The sequence below is a fragment of the Falco cherrug genome, chromosome 6, assembly GCF_023634085.1.
Source record: "Falco cherrug isolate bFalChe1 chromosome 6, bFalChe1.pri, whole genome shotgun sequence".
NCBI classification, from domain to species: domain Eukaryota; kingdom Metazoa; phylum Chordata; class Aves; order Falconiformes; family Falconidae; genus Falco; species Falco cherrug.
This window is the reverse complement of record NC_073702.1, coordinates 46215150-46232539: the sequence shown is the minus strand read 5'-3', so window position 1 is coordinate 46232539 and position 17390 is coordinate 46215150. Positions and strand designations below refer to the sequence as shown.

The 17390-nt window shown below is 36.3% G+C and overlaps 1 protein-coding gene across 2 annotated transcripts in view; it reads right to left on the bottom strand.

Moving 5' to 3' along the window:
• ESR1 (estrogen receptor 1) overlaps window positions 1-17390 on the bottom strand; it is a 197338-nt gene that overhangs the window by 42144 nt on the left and 137804 nt on the right. For both annotated transcript variants that reach the window (XM_005446565.3, XM_027815754.2), the window contains one exon: window positions 13591-13923. In XM_005446565.3, coding sequence (XP_005446622.2) covers window positions 13591-13923 — 333 coding nt within the window. The remainder of the gene's footprint in view (window positions 1-13590; window positions 13924-17390) is intronic.

The window sequence follows — 17390 nt, the reverse complement described above, 5'->3', positions numbered from 1 at the left end:
AGAGGTTTAAAACCAAAAATCAATGTGTGAGTCTTTCCATTTGTTTTTCTCATTTACAGATTGCACCTATGTGCTTTTGCTACATCCTTTTACTAATTTCATAAGCATTTGCATTGGCAAAGGCACACTGTCTTGGGCAGCATCGCCCACCTGGCATTTGCTGCAGCCCTGGAAGACAGACATTGCTAGAGGAAGAGGACTCTGAAAAAACTCAGAGTAGGCAAAGGCAATGCAGATTTGTCACACAGTCTAATGGCCATAGGGGTGACAGTATAGGGGTGGCAAGTGAACAAATCTCAGTTAATGTGATCCTGGACACCTACTCTGCCACAGCCAGCTCACTTCTCTGCACTTCATTTTTTCCACAAATGTTAGGGTATAGAAATATTTCCATAGTTCTATTTTTTATTCTTTTTATTACATTAGTTATAAGAATTATATGAAAGACCTGAAGGTCGTCATAACACAAAGAAGATGATATTGGAAAAGAGATAAAATCTCCTTTGCAAGGTAACACAAGCAATGATCAGCTTCAGCCACACTTCTCAACTAACATTATCTATTTAAGGAATTAGAAGCTAAAATTAATGATTATTAACCCTATTATTTCTGACTGCCCTAAATTTCTGGGTTTATGCTTTTGATTATTTCAAATAATTTTGTTTAATGCTTTAAGCATTAAAGTTTCACCATTTCAATTTGTAGCTCCACCCATGTCTGGAAGCTTGAGAAATATCACTTTTGAGTTTAACATCTTTTTTAACTACAACAACTTTCATGTGATGAAACTGGGAGGGCTACCCTCTCCCCTTCTTCATTCATAAAATCCAGTCAACAAAGCAATAAGCTTTCTGCTCCACAGTCTATTCCATCCCAGGATCTACTGTACCCACCACTGAACCAATTAACATTCATTGCAGCAGCATCTGGAACTAGCAGAAGAGAGGATTATTTTGCAACCAAGGAAAAGAGGGAAAAATACTGTCAAGTCTGTAGTGAACTTGAAGATCAAAACTGCTTCAAGACTACAAATAGAAATTGCTCAGAACATAACGTGCTGTACCCAATAAATGAAGCATAACCTCAGAGTTCACGGTCTGGTCACTCTTTATAGCCATTAGGACATAAAACTAGCTTGACTAAGGCACCTGCATCCATTTTATTTCTTCAGATTATTCACTTTTGGAGAAGTCTTATTTTTGTCTATTGCACTTGTATGCAAGCAACAGAAACTATGCATGTACATGTACAGTTTCGTGTTCATTACACCGGCTGGTACCTACACCAAAACAGAACCACAAGCATATATAAATGAGGCTCAAATGTTTATTTCCCCTCCTATTCTTTTCACCCCTACATGACTGGTTTGGAACAGAACACAATCTCTGAAAAATTATCCAAGAAATTGTAATGACACATCAAAGAGAAGAAAGACAGCAAAATTAATTGCAGCAATTTCCTTTAACCACTACAACAACAAGAGCATTTTAGCAGCTGCGTGGGAGTGTCATCATATGACAGAGCAATTACAGGGAAAGAAAGACACTGGAATGCAGCTGGCCATTTGTATTAATTTTCTTGTCCAGAGAAACATTGTAAGTTGGCAAGCAGCATGTTTCAAAAAACCACATCATTCACTTAGGCCCCTTTTCTTCCACACTCTTCTTCAATGGATAGCAAACCTGAAGTACACTTCAGCATCTGCAAAGCCTCAGGCAACCTCAGGATGGACCAGGCTCAGGTGTGCATACACAACACAGGTGTTGGCCTTGGAGAACCACCACCTTATACTCAAGCTCCTATACTGCCTGCTGAGACACATGCTGAAGCTCTAGCTGGTTGGAAGCACTCTAACAGGGCATTTTACTTTCAAAAGTGGCAGTTTTATGATTTTAAAACACTCTGGAGAACATGTCACATTTCACAAAATTAAAATTAAAAAAATAAAACCAGGCTGGTTTCTATCAGGGAACATAGACCATCCCTCTCAGCTACCTCACCTTAGTTTTCAGCACTCCACCAGGCACCTATTTCTACTCAATATTGTGAAAGGTACCTAAACTTCTAGAATAACTAGGACACATTTTTCCAGAATTGTCTCCTTTTCATTTTAAACAGGTGACTAAAATATTCAAAATCTTAATTAAATTTATTTTGTCATATTGGATAAAATGTTTCATTTCACCTGAAAAAATTACTACCTAGCCAAAAGGTCAAAAAAAATGACATTTTGTATTAAGGGAAAATGATTTTTTTTACTGTTTGGATCTGCCACAAAACAAAGAAATTAATTATTCACACAACTCTGATGGAGACATCTGGAAAAGCTTTGGAACAGTGTACAAACTCATCCAAAGTAACCGGACCTATAAACCCTATTTGTCATCCTTTGTCAGGATGGAAAGTTGCATGGACTTTCATTACATTAAAAAAGAAATCACAGTAAAACTTTTTAATAAGTACCATAGCAGCAATTATAGATCAAAAGAAAAATGTGTAACTTAAAATTCAGCAAGTTTGCCCTGGAATTATCATTTGATATTTTTTTGAAAGTGTTTACAAAAGTGGTAGTTTTCATCTTTCCCATTTACAGATAAAATTTGATTTATTTTGTTTCTCTTTTTTCTTTCACTTGCATACGGAATGTGAGTTTGACGGATTCCTCATGGATGAGAATAAAACTTTTAGCTTGAATCAGGAAATAGATCCAATCCACTTCACACAGTTCAGACATAGGCTAGGAGACTGTTTTATGAATAGCGTCACCACACTGACCCTCAAGGTGCAATTTGGTTCATACATAGAGGACTTTTTTCAGGCTGAAAGCTCCTGTCCTCAGAGGCAGAACTGTTTGATGTAGGAGCTCTGAGGCAGCAAATATTATATGACTTCACCCAAATGATGTTGTCCACATTCGATGATATCCAGAAGGTCCTTGGGTTCTTATTAAATACTTCTACAGCTCATGTGTGATTATAAACATCTAGAAACACACTTAAATATAGTCCTACCCCTATTAACATCAGGCATTCTCAGCCTGCTCAGAGACTCGGAATCCAGGAGACATAACGTCAGGCTGGCAGCTTGTTAAGAAGGTGAACACAGCTCATCAGCATTACACCAAACTATTTCCAACATCCCATTACTGATTTATTTCAGAGCAGTTTCTGACAAGCTGATACTTCTGTCTCCCACCTACTTGAAACCAGCACTTAAAAGTTACTCTGCAACATTACATGTAAATAAAATATCTCCTAGAAAATCTGGTAACAATTATTCACTGTCAGCTGAAGAGGAGCAGATCTGAATTCATCAGACTGCAGTGATGGATTTTTATCAAAATCCCTCAGAAGCCCTACTGCTGATAAGGAAGGTACAAAAAGCCTCATCTGGGGTTTAAAGAAAAGAGCAGGCTGACTGACCTGTCTGCTGAAATAAGACAGTAAGGGAAACGTGTTGATGCTGCCTGGCGGTATCTCATTCAAATGCCAGGATCTTTCTTGAACACTTAATTAGAAATTGCCTCTTCAAAAAATAACCAAAACCAAATGCATAGAGTGGAACAAAGGCATAAAAATAGAGAAAAAAAGAAAGAGAGCTGAGAAACGTGATTTCAAATAAATTATGCATTTTAATATACTGCACTATTTCAGACTTAGTTATAATTAATTTTTCCTTAGACATGCTTAGCTGTATCAAAGCTTGCTTCTCAGAACAGCTTTGTAGAACACCTAGATAAAGTAGCATGTAAAACTTCTGCAAGATATAAACCACATTTGTGAGAAGAAAGGCATACTGGCAAGGCATAAAACAAGAGCATAATGAGCATTACTAAAAAAATAGCAGATTTAATTCGTATTTATACCTGTATGCTAAGAGTCCTAAATCAGGCTTTTTTTTTTGTTTCATAGCAGGGCTAATTACTGTGCTTCACAGCTTTCCCATGCAGCAGATAAAGTTCTGAGATGGATGGGTACACTGTGACACATTGTAATAGAGTTATACAATCTAACAGATCAAGGCATTGGCACAGCCAGGAGCAAAATTGGTGTTTTCCCGTAGTAAAGCAACATTCTTCCCAAAAGGCCTGGTGTAAAAGAACATAACCTTACATGTGTACCTGGGGGGGGGGGGGGGGGGGGGAAGTGCATTTGGTATTCATATCAGAGTCAGTGATTCTCCATAGCTGGGTTTAGATGAATACCAAGCAGAAAGAAAGTCTGCCGTATGATGCTTCTGTTACTTCAGGTCGCTATTTACTACCTGTACAGTACAAAATTGGCCCAAAGAACTTCCAGAAGAATTTACTGCCTTCCTGGAAGACAAAGACAGAAGAACAACTTTTGAAAAATATGCACTAGAATAGGCAACCAGTCACAAAGTAACTCAGCAAAAAGAGAGCCCCAGGGTTCCTCTGCCTTCCAAACAGCACACTTAAATAACAGCCAGTCTTTGCCTCCTGGGAAGTAAAGTCTCTTGCACCCCAGAGAAGGAAGCAAACTAAAGAGACTCCATGAACTAGGATTCATCTTGAGTGAAGGGGAAATTACCATGTTTTCTCTTCCCTTTAACTCTCCAGCCCCTCACAGCTCTGGCATAGCATGACAGAACATATTATAGATAGAGCAGAAATAAGTGAAGTAGAAGCCATACAACATCTACTTCAGCAGACAGGATAAAGGCTGTAAATGGTGTCAGTAACTGGAAGATTCTTGCCTTTTGTACAGGAGAGACTGGGAAAGACCTCTTTGTTGAAGTAGAAATAAAGAGAAACTAAAGTAGAAAAAGGCTTTAGAGCTCTATGTTACTATTGACACTACAAATACATGTGTTTTTTTCTAGCACACTCATATTAATACTTGCCTCTCTGTTCCCAGTATACCATCACCCTCACATTTCAACTGGCTCAACTATTTTGTGCTGAACTGAACTGGGGAAGTCATGCAAGTTATAGGCACACAAACACACAAAAAATGGTTTTGTTTTAATCCAGATCAATTCCTCTGCTTGCACAACCACCCCAACCCAGGGGGAAGCGGGGAAGCAGAAAGATAGGCACCACTCTAGCTGGCATTGCAGCTGGAATAATTACTTGTGAAACTACAATCCCACAAAGTATGTCCTACAAATGTATGTGAAACTCATGAGAAATACTACCTTTGTAGCAGTCAAACGAGATTTCTGAAATAGGTCAGATGTACTATATTCATTTATAGTAGTTATGGCAACATTATGATTTTAGCTTTATGCTCGTCAGTTGTTTATAATACAATGAGCATACCCAGTCAGAGACTGTTCAGTGTTTTAGTGAACACTTGAATCACTTGCCAGCAGCCTGTGTAGCCACTTCTCTATTTGCAACCATGTTTTCTGAGGGACAGCAGCTGTTGCAGAAGATCCTTCATTATTAAGCTATTGATAAGATTTAATATTCTCTAGGAAATTTACAATTAACCTAGTATGTCACATTCCTTATCTTTGTGAATCAAGTAAAATAAGATTTCTTGAATTTAAATTTTCTAATCACCTCAAACACTCCAGAATGTAATTTAACAGGAACACAATGTATTTTGCCGAGAGTCTAAATAAGATTTTGAACGGTACTGTTCCCTTTGTCTATATATTAACTTTGATTATGAGTCTCATGACTTCCTACTAGACTAGCTGAAAAAACTCCCAACCAAAATTCTCAAGCTGCAGAAACAAAAATCACTGAAATTCCTGCCAACGAGCATTTTCTTTTCCTGAGGTCAGCCTGCTCGTAAGGAATACCAGATACGCGGGAGAATCCCTTGGTACCCCCCAACATCCTGAGCAGTGCCCCTTTTGGATCAGAAAAGGGAGCAGGACACTAAGCCAACCTCAAGATCTTGATTCCTCCCTCCTGTTTCCAAGACTCCTCTGTTTAAGAGACCTAAGAAGCTTTAGGTCTAGACCTGAAGTCTATCTGCAGTGATAAATAATTCATCTCCTTCTCCCTGCTGAGGACTGTGGTGGACAGCTACATTTCTTAGAAGGTACTGAACTTCCCATAAGGAAGAGAGAAGGCAATATTTTCTTATGGCCACTCTTAGCTGAGAACAAACTCCTGGAGGAACAAGGCAATCACAGATTTCTCATTCCCCATTCCAATGTAGGATGGGATGTGCTTTAACTTGCTTTCATTACTTAAATTCACAGCAGTCCTTAACTAACACGCAGACAAAACAACATACTCTTTACACACGTAGTTCATTTCCTGGAGAGATAATCAAAGAAAATAAATGAGCAGCATAACAGATGTGTCATATAATGCACCGCTGCAGTGATACAGACAGGGTAAGAGCCTATCTAGAAAATAAATCTTTCCTAATTATTTCTATGTATCTTAAAAAACGTCTATGTATCTAATATGAGATTTTAGTGAATGAGTCACTTGAACAGAAAATTAATACAACTGATATTAAAATAACCTCTAAACTGGAATTACAGCTGATTGTGCTCAGAGATGTAGTACTGGAGAGAAACTAAAAGAAGTAGGCTGAAGTTATTAAACATCAAGTAAAAAGGGCCAATTTATGTGAGTTATGTGAACAGGGAACAATGGATATGTGCGCATGCACATACATATCGCATCAGTGCTTTCCAACAATCGCATATTCTTTTTGTAAATTATTTTAAGAAATAAATTAATCAGGAGGGATCATTACTTACTGTTTACTTAGAGCAGAAATTAACGAGCGTTTCTTGGAAAGCTCCAGGGTTCAGCATAGCTGAAGACTCTAAGACAGACATGTTCATCCAAGAGTGTAAATTACTTATCAGCTAAAGAAAAATAGCAGGAAATGTTTTTATAAAGGGATCATTTATTTTAGAAAGAGAATATTACAGTTTAAGTATTTTATTTCCTTACATTTTGGCTAAAACTATAAAAATTATTACTGTGGCTGCTCATTTTTGCCTCTTTGTTTCCAAAGACCAATACAATTTCATCTTCAAACATTTATTATCAAATAAACTTGGATGTTATTGAATGCCCAATAAGCTCAAATATGTAAGTAGTTCTTGTTGGGTGTTATTACTCATCTGCCACTATATTACAAATAGGTAAAAAATATTACTTACACTAAGTCAAATTTTGTTAGTGAAGATGTTTGTTCTTTGACATACATGGTTGGGAAGCCCCAAAATTCAAAGTTTTGGGATTAAAATATTTCTATCTCTGGAAAGTTCTGAACAGAATAGGCCTTGTAATAGCACTTTGGGTCTTGATTTTAAAACCATTGTGTACATAAGGAACTTTACATATGTGGAGTAGTTCCATAATCTTAATAAATGTATTTAGACATGTGCATACTTCTAAAAACAGATATTTACAGGGTAAATTTGTCTTAGATTTAAAATTAAATTTCAGCACATACTCTGTTCAGGGATATTTAGGTGGAGAGACGTATTTGAGGTTCATCATTCTGAAGAAGGCTGGTTTTTGAAAACATCATGTGGAGTAGATTACTGTAATTACTGTGCTGATCTAATAAATGGATGCCTATTTGAATCATTTTTCAAACTGTTCATTTCCACAAACAAAGGGAAGTAAGACATCTCTGGGAAAACAAATACTATAGCATTTAAAAAGAAATACGGGGGTTTTCCAACAATTACTGATTCACTAAACAAATGTTATGAAGGATGTTGTTAGCTACATTCCTTTTAACCAAACCAAAACAAAAAATTCCCAGTATCTTCTTCCTCTGGACCTCTTCAATGTGCTTCTCTACTTTTTGTCCCAGTTGGAGCCTCCTTGATGCTGGTCAACTTGCTAACCCTAGAGTTCTGATGCATTTATCTCCCCTTCCATATCCCCAATTCTAGGAACAACCTAGAGTATGGAAACCATTGCATTAGGATACCTCTTAAATTTGCACTATCACAGTTGTTATTCAGATGTTGATCCTTTTTTCTCCTGCTGTAATGTTTTCCCAGTCTTCAGCTAGTGAAAGCACTCTCTCTATTTTTGTTCCTATAGACACCTGCAGCCAAAGTTTATGTTCCTTTCTGAACACTTCCACTTCACTGTTCCTTCTTGGCTCTGGCTTTTCCTCGTCTGACACAAGCTTCCAGTGTATATAACCCTGTCCTTTAGAATCAGTGTCTTCCCCTCAGTCTCTCACTTTCAGACCATTAAGTCACATGGTCTCATTCTTTTCTTTCATTTAAATTCCTCTACAGGAGAAAATATACCTCACTGTGTTTCAAAAGCACTAAAAGACAATTCTATAGATTATAAAAATAAAAGCTACTTGCAAGAGTGGGTCTGTCTCATACAGCACCCAGAAGCTTGGGGAGGAGGATGGAAAGAAGGGGTTTGTTTGGTTTTACACAATATAGAGATGAAAGTCTAAAGATGTTTCCCAGACTAAGAAACCACAGGGATGGAAAGCTTTTATTTCAAATCAAATATTTTTAGCTTTGCTGACCTGCATAATCATGCAACTGCACGATACTTCTCAGTCTGATGTTCAAATTCAAACGGTGATTACCTTATTCCACTATAAGGACTTATCTCTTATGTGGTAATAAATTCAAAATTCACAGAAATTAAATTAACAAAAAGCAGCCATAAATTAAGATCCAGATGCTTGTTATCATTTCTCATTTGGTTACAGATCTTTTTGCTTTCCCTGTTTTTCCCCTACTAAGTCAAGGGAGAAGCTAGAGTATCGCTTCAACAGATTAAACTGATAAGTGGAAGGGTGGGGGTTTTTATAACATTTTACAAAAATCCACAGCAATCCCATTGGTCAAAGGAGAAGAGACTATAAAGCAGATATTTTGAAAGGTTTATCAAAAATTATTACAGGAATTGCAAACCATTCCATTTTTTTTAAGCCAAGTGTAAATTATTGCCAAAGGGATCACTACACTCAGAATCTCAGAAGCTCTGTAAACTGTTTGGCACCTAAAGGGTTAGTAACATGCACCACTCTTGTATAAGACTTCTTTCCTTCTCCTGCAAGCTGACTTTTTTTTTTTTTCCAAGGTTTAGAGTCTCTGAAGTGCAGTGTAAAATTGTGGCTATTGTTGGCGTCTTTACACACTGTTCCTAATTTAACAAACAGAGCAGTTTAGAAGGTCAAATAGGAAAACAATATCTTAAGAAAATAGCAACTTCTGTGGCTTTGAAATAAAAAAAATAACTGTGCCAAAATGTTTATCTCCTCGGTTCATGAAGCCATAAAATAAGCACAGCACCGTGAATCATCTCAAAACTTCAAAGCTTGTATGCCCAACGTACCATTTTAGGGCTATTAAGTTGTACAGCTACTGTACTTGTAGTAAATAGTTATACAAGATTGTAGCAGCAGTGCCAAAGATTTCACCCTTGCAACAGAATTTCCTTAAAGCTACACCCTTTACCATGAGCCTACTGTATAAGCTTGTAATGATTCTTACCATTTCAAGAGCTTCTTCACAAAAAAAAAATATTGATAATTACATTGAAAATACCGCCTTCCTTTAGAGAATACAGTGCTCCAAATATAGATATTAAATGATATACACAGTACACAGATGCTGAAATACAGTAAGTTAATTCCTCTGACATATCTGCATTTCTTAGAAAAGCTAAGTAATGGTTTTGCTTATTGCATCATGAAAACCCTCTAAACTATAAAACTTCATCCTACGAGACTGAAGGTGGTACTATATCTGCAAGATGTTATGTAAACCAAGAAGAAAATGGAAAACTATCTTTCAGAAATATGTGATTCAGAAATGAGCAGAACATTTATTAATCTATGCTGATACCTTGCTTACATGTGATTTTTTTGTGATTTATCCCAACTAAATGGTAAAAGGCTCAATTTACATGTCTAGCCCATCACAATCTGTTAGCGCGCACCTTGTGCATCTGCTTGCTATTCCAGCTGGCTGGGGTGATCAGAAGGCACCACTGGTATTTCACAGAGGCCATCTGGGAGGACTTAAGCCAAAATCCCCGTTAGGTCATGTAAAGAACAATCCCTGTGGGGCATCCTGAATTATTTGTATATGTCATAAGACACTGTGCGAGATTTTTGTTCATGTAATCTGGCAAACCCACTTATGTCTGTGGCCAAGGTTTAAAGGAAAATTAAAACAAGCTTTTAGGCCCTTGGCATATTATGAATTGCATTGTCATGGGAGAAGTTTGTTATGACCTCAGTTAACAATCATGTCATACTTAAATATTGAAGATCATTTTATAAGGCTATGCACAGGAAGCTGCCACAATTTCTCTTTTCCCCAGCAATTTGTTACACCACCAAGATTGCAGAGTCAATTTAAGCAAGCTTGAACTAATGCTGAAAAAATTGCCTTAAACATTTAGACCAGTTGCCACCTTCCCAATCAGGACATGTCTGCAAAGATGCCTCATTTTGGACGTTGTCTTCAGTGTGTCTTTATAACAGATCTCTGCCTACATTATACTACACAGTCCATCATAAATTGTTTTCATTACTCCTTTTTGTAGAATAGATTCGCTTCTATCTAGTACATCTTTAATTAGCTGTTTCTTCTTCCATGCCCACTTATTTACATCATCAGAAAGACTGGCTGACCAAAACAGTATCTTTACTAGTTACTTTGACACACTCCCCCTTCTTTAAAGCTTGCACAGCAAAATAAAATCCAAACATGTCTCTGAAAGTCCTTACACTTATCTGTAAATTATATCTTCATTGCATTTCTGCTCTGTTAATACCAGGTTTTTTCCTTCCCCAACAAATATGCTTTCAACCTAGTCATTTTTATTGACTTTGCTTCTTGCTTTCCATCAGCTAAGTGCCTGCATTTAGCTAAAAGAACTTGTGTGATGCTTCCAAGGCTTGAGAGGTGTGCATAGGAGAGGCTGTTTCCTGCAACTGTTTTTTTTTCTACTGGTAAAAAGCACATTAGTTTTTTAGAAAAAGATGTTTTTACCCTTAATTTTGAAACTTGAAACCTTAGTAGATTAGCTGAGAAAATAACTCAGTGAAATCCCACAATTTTATTGTATAGAATACTTTACCTGACAGAAAAAAGGTTATTCAGTTATTCTGTTTATGTATAAAGTATATGAAAATCCTCTCTAATTAAGCAGTATTGCATAATTCCTAGTAACAATGGAGTATTCAAAGGCAACATACTGTGGAGGTGAAAATACGACTTATATTGCCAGATATATTTCTCTTAATGTACATTTATTGCCAGTACATTCCAGCAGCAGGAAACAGAAAAACAGTCCAAGCAAAGGCCATATCTTTGAAAGGTGATCAGTACTTCTAAGATTTAATATCAGCAACTAAGAACACTCCACCTTTTCTAAGGACCAAATGAGAGATAAAAAAACCCAAAACAAAACCCAAACCACATTTAAGCACCTAGCTCCAAAAATTCCTACTCTCAGAAGACCCAATTTTAGAAGCAGGTAAACAGTTGAGCCTGAATTCTTTTAAACCAACTTTCTAAATTAATTTCTACTTTTGATCATGCATACCATCCTCCAACCCACAGCACCAAGAACCAGCTAAGTATCCAGCACTTTCAGAATCCCCAGACTATTCATATTCTGTCTCTCCTGCTTCAGGACCTTCCTTTGGTATGATTATTTGCACAGTGCCTAGTAGATGAACTATAATTGGGAAGGAAGTTTGGGGAGGTTTTTTAACCAAAGTTCGCCAGTTTTATATCAAACATCGCGTGTTAGAGTACTTACTAATGTACATACATAGAGTCATTTGGTTTAGTTTCTCCTTAGGAGCTATTTTGACAATTAACAGGCACATTTATTAAATGTAAAATACATTGGATATACATAAATAGTTGATAACCTTATAAATTTGATTCTCCAATTTCAGAACCTTGCTTAGGAAATAAAAGACATATTTGGTAAACCAGGCAGTTTTTTGATCATCAGACGTAATCATCTTGTGACAAGCTGTTTTAGATAGATTTCTGAATAAAAAACATATTCAAGTTTCCCTAACAGTATTGTTTTGTGTTTAATAACATTTTCATTAATTATGTTAACTATCAAAATCTAATGTCACAGAAGAAAAATTTTTTCCAGTTGGACAACATAATGAATTCAAAATGTGGTATATCCATGTTGAATGTAGATCAATGGATTTTAACAGATTTAGACTAATTGTATTTCTGAAACCAATAGAAAAGTCATTTGAATTTAGCTGTTTTGATAGTGAATAGCTTTAACACTATAAATAAATGCTCATCTTTCAAAAGCATTTTGTAAAAGCATGATCCAAAGCATACCTAAATTAACAGGAGAACCTGCCCTTGACTTGAACAGACTGTGGATCAGGCCTTAACCACTGTGACTTTGTCAAGAATAAAATTCTCAGGTGATTTCTTAGAAGATACGATGAGAAATGAAACACACAGAGGTTGTCATTGATCATAGCTGGAGCCCACAAAGTGGCATGTGAAAAGTGGTAAAAAGGGAACCCATGAGGACTGGGAAAGAGTCAGATTTTATGGGTTATTGATTTACCAGGAAGAGTCTTTCCAAGTTTAAATGGAGGAAAACAGAAAAATGGTATAACCTGAGTGTAACGTTGAGGTAATGTACTATGTGAGAGTTGCGGTGCTGTTCTCTAACATCCCTTCATAAAGCAGCTACATAATTTTAATTAAACAAAAGGCTACAATAGGAACTTAGACCTCAGAATCCCAGCGAATTATAAAGTACAAATTACCATGTATGCTGGTATTTTTACAAAGCTAAAAGTACAGCACGTGCAATAAATTTCTAATAAACATTAAAATTTTAACTTATGAAAAGTAGTCTTGTAGACTGAAATTTAAAAGAAGATGGACTTTAATTACAAAGCTACTATCTCATTTCATTTACATAAATTAATTAAACCACATCAATGAATGTGTAACATACTTTCAACCAAAAATGTTACATACTTCCCACAATTCTGTAATTCCCTTCTAGGAAAGATGAGTCATAGCTCACCAACCATTATGCACCAAAATGATGAATATAGAAACATCTAATTCCAGCAAGACAAAATTTTCATACAAAAATTGCTGTTCTCTCTCTTCTTCAGACCCAGAATTCATGGAATATCTGTAATTCATGCTCAAAAAGATAAACTGCCAATCAAATAAATAATACTAATACTTAGGGATTTAGTAGTGATTCTGAATTTATGGCTTACTTTACAGACATGAGAGTAAACTTTTCTTTCAAGAGAGATCTAAATAAGTAACATAAATTTATTAGAACCAATTGGTCAGATTTGGCTTTTAGTAATCTGTTTTTACCTTTAAATTTGCTGGGTTTTATCTGAAAAAAAGGATTTGCAATCAGAAAACTGCCTAACATTCTATACTGTGGGGAAATATCTTCTCTTAAATAAATCTTTCTTCAAAAGTCACTTACATTGCATTATAGGGTTTTTATCAACTAATTTAGCATAAAATTTGTGATATTTTATGTATTTATACTTGAATAATTTGCATGAATCAGAACATGTAGTGTGAAAACTAGTGTCTCTTTTTTTTATTGGTTTGCCACATAAAGGTTTCTATAGTCCATTGGGTTTGGGTTTTTTTCCTTACCTGGAACTCTCTTTGCCCAGTTGATCATGTGCACTAATTCTCTGTCTGCAAGGTTCGTCAACAGGGTCATCATAGAGGCTTCATTGAATGGTCTATTTGGGTCATATTCAGAATAAACTATGGGTGGCTCAGCTTCCAGCAAGGCACTGACCATCTGTTCTGCTGTCAGGGAGAGGGCTGGGCTGCTCTTCTTATGTTTAACCACCAGTGGACTTGTCCAAAGGGTGGGAGCTCTCAGCTCCGTAGAAGAAGCTTCCCCGTTCCTGGAATCCTGCTCCTCTCTTTGACGTTTTTGTTTCATCACTCGCCCACCTCTGCGGTCTTTCCGGATTCCTAGAGACACACAAGAACATAATGAACTCTTTTCCTTGAACATATGTATCACATACATGTGGCTTCAGCCAATCAGCAGCTGTTATCGGTAGGCCCAGGTAGCATTAACTCTTGATTTATTTTCTGAAGACTTCCTATATATGGAATCTTACATCAGTAGCTGGAGAGAAAAAGAATTTTTAAAAGTATACTATCAGGAATACTGCACTCTTCCCTAAAATTCAGATCAGTTGGGCTTATACAGGACTCTAGTGACACTGTATAACTGCCTTAGCCCCACAAAGGGAAGTCAGTAATTGGGAGTAAGTATTCATTACAGCACAAACTTCAATGTCCCAACCTCTAGCAGACAACTATTCTAAAAATGATCAATGATAACTTAATGATCTAGGTGGGCCAGATGGATCACAGAAGTAGCTCTCAAAAACTATCCAAGAAAGTTTTGCTCAAGTTCACTAATTATCTTAATTAAACATCATCCTATTATTGAGCCTGTGATCTTCATAATTACATAAACACTATTAAAAAAATCCTATTTTAAGATAAGCTTGTACAGCAATAAAGAATGTCATATAAGTCAATAAACAGAAGTGACAAAACGAAAGATAATTGCAACCTCAGAATCTAATGTGGGAGACCCACTGTCAAAAGGCTGTAATAATGACAACAGAAACTGTCTTTGTTATTACCGCACGTTTCTGCAATGTGCTTAGCACCACATGACCCTGAACCTTGGGATATTATCAAGTCAGCCACATCAATTAGAACAACATAAGACCTTACAGTGGTACAAAATCTCTCTTTGTGGAAAGGTTACAAGAAAAATACAACGATAAAACCCACGTGGACTCCAACCATAAAGGGAAGATTAAGTCTGTGAAAGTGGAGGAGGCACAGGCATTTTAAGGCTGAGTTAAAAACTTAAATCAACCATCAAATGGGGGCAAGGGGCAAAGAGATAATAAGAAAGGCACACAAGGAGTTGATCTATGAGGAGAAGGCAGCTTGTGATGGGGCTTATTCTGAAATTCTCATGCAATATGGAAAAACATCACTAGTCCCAGCTTGAAAATCAAAAGAAGAATCTACAGAGAAGGAGGAGGCAAACTATTCAAAAAATGGAGAAGAGAAAATGATTTTTAAAAAGCAAAAAACCCCCCCAAAACTTAGTTTTAAGACCTGCCAGCACTTCCAAGTGATCAATACAGGGCTTTTTCATAGGTAGAGGAGTGAGAAACACCATCTTTTCTTCGCGTTTTTCACACCACAAAAATTTAAACATTTAGATTCCCAGTCTGTTAGCAACATCTTCATCTCATATCCAATATTCCTTCATATAATGTTGAATCATATCAACAGGTGTTCTTTCTCAATCTCAAAAGAGCGGAGAGGATCTTTATATCTGTTTGCCTCTTTCTTTGAATATAGTGATATTTTCACCGAATTAGTATTTGAAGATCAATCACTTTTCATCTAATTAATTCAAAATGTAGGCCTCCAGATTCCATACTATTAATCTTTCCAGATAAAGTGAATTCAACAGATCTTTCATCACTCCTACTGCTTAACCTCTTTATATTTTCCCATTTGTTAAACTAGTTGCAAACCAAAAGTCTCAAGTGCATTCCTGCTGCCATTTTTCATTCAGCAATACCAGTTTTTCCTACCACTAAGCTGTTTCTGTTTGGGAGAGGAGGGGGAGATTCCTGCTATTAAGAAAAAATGCAAGACTTATTTTGGAAAAACATTCACTGTAGGTTATTCTCATCACTAGCTTACTTTGTTGCAGTACTGAATATCGTGCATGCTATATCTGTAACAGATATTTTTGTTGTATGCTTTATATCAACGTAATGTTTTTTAATTAAAATTGCCCTGTGAAAAATGCAAACACAATCACGTGAACCAAGCCACACATACACACTAAAGCATTGGTTAACTTTTTCACATCCCAAATTCTACAGCTGCTCATCCAGCAATTTCCTTTTGAAGAGAAATTTCTTTGGGGAAATTTGAAGAGAATTTCCTTGGGGCCTGTGCTGTTCAACATACTCATAAATAGATGGACTCAAAATTGGCATAATTCAGAAACAAGATCTTGGGGTTAGAATAATACTATAAAACCATCAGATAAGTTAGTTTAGAAAGTAAATAGAAGTCTAGGAGTTACTAGGAGAGGAAGGGAGGACAGAGCATCTTCATAAATCACAGATTTTATTAACTCATGAGACACACTACAATTAACAGTGTGTACAGTTCTGTTCTTTCCATTTTCAAAAGAGATATAAAAGAAATGAAAAAAGGGTAAGAGAAAAACAAGTAAGATGACCCAAAGTGTAAAACAAGTTTGGTGCAAGAAACAGCTAAATTGACTAGGTCTCTCGGCCTGCCATCCAAATGCAAGACTACAAAATCAGGAGTAACAAGATGATGAATAACAAGATAATATGAACACTGATGCTTTTCTTCTAATACAAAATTGTATCAAAAGAAACTATCCCATACAAGGTTCAGGACAGACAAGAAGAGGTTCTCTTTCACACCATGCAGAACCAAAGCTGAAAATGTGAAACAATTAGAAATTGGTATATATTAGAAAGTTGTAGGCCAAATTTGATAGAGAAAATAATTCATTAAGAGGTAATAAACACAGATAGGGTACCTTTGGCTTAAATCTCCATGGCATAGATTACTGGAAGATCAGAAAGATTTATTTTGGTTTTGCTTATTACCTATGGCAGGCCTGCCTTATTAAGTAAAACACAGAGGTGATGAGAATTTGACATAACAGAGGGAAGGTGGCAATGTAAGCATATTTAGCTGCTTACAAATCAACTAGATTCTAACTATGTTTTATTTTTAATTCACCTGCAAGCTTCCCACTGGCTTTTCTTCATCTTGAAAAAAGTGGTGCATAGAGCAAAGTTGAACATAACCAGTTTGGAGAAGATGCCCCCACAAATTTATTTTTACTTTTTTATTTCAGGCTTTTTAAAAAACTGCCAATGAAACATAGTAAGCCTACACTGGGTTTTGTAGCAACCAGATCTGAAAAAAAAAGTCAATAAGAGTATGCATTCCTTCTGCATCACATCAGCAGCTTTTAGGATAACAGACAAAAAGGTCTTTCAATTTGTATAAGCATCATACTCATCAGAGATTTCTATAAATTGCTACTAAATCTTCATCTAACCCCTAGATGGACAAGCGACATAGTGATTTTATTATTCATTTTCTTGGACCAAATAGGAATGAGTACCTCTCTGAAAAATGCAAGTACCTCCAAATCTCCTTCAGCTTAATCAAATTTTATCTCTGTTAAAAAGAGATAATAGACATGCACAGTCACTAATTCCAAAACCAGCAACTCCATCAAGCTACAGTTTCATTGCCAAAAGTGCAACGATCCTGTAAAGTTCTTTTAAATATACGAATGCATTAATTTTGATTCCACAGTTCAGCCAATA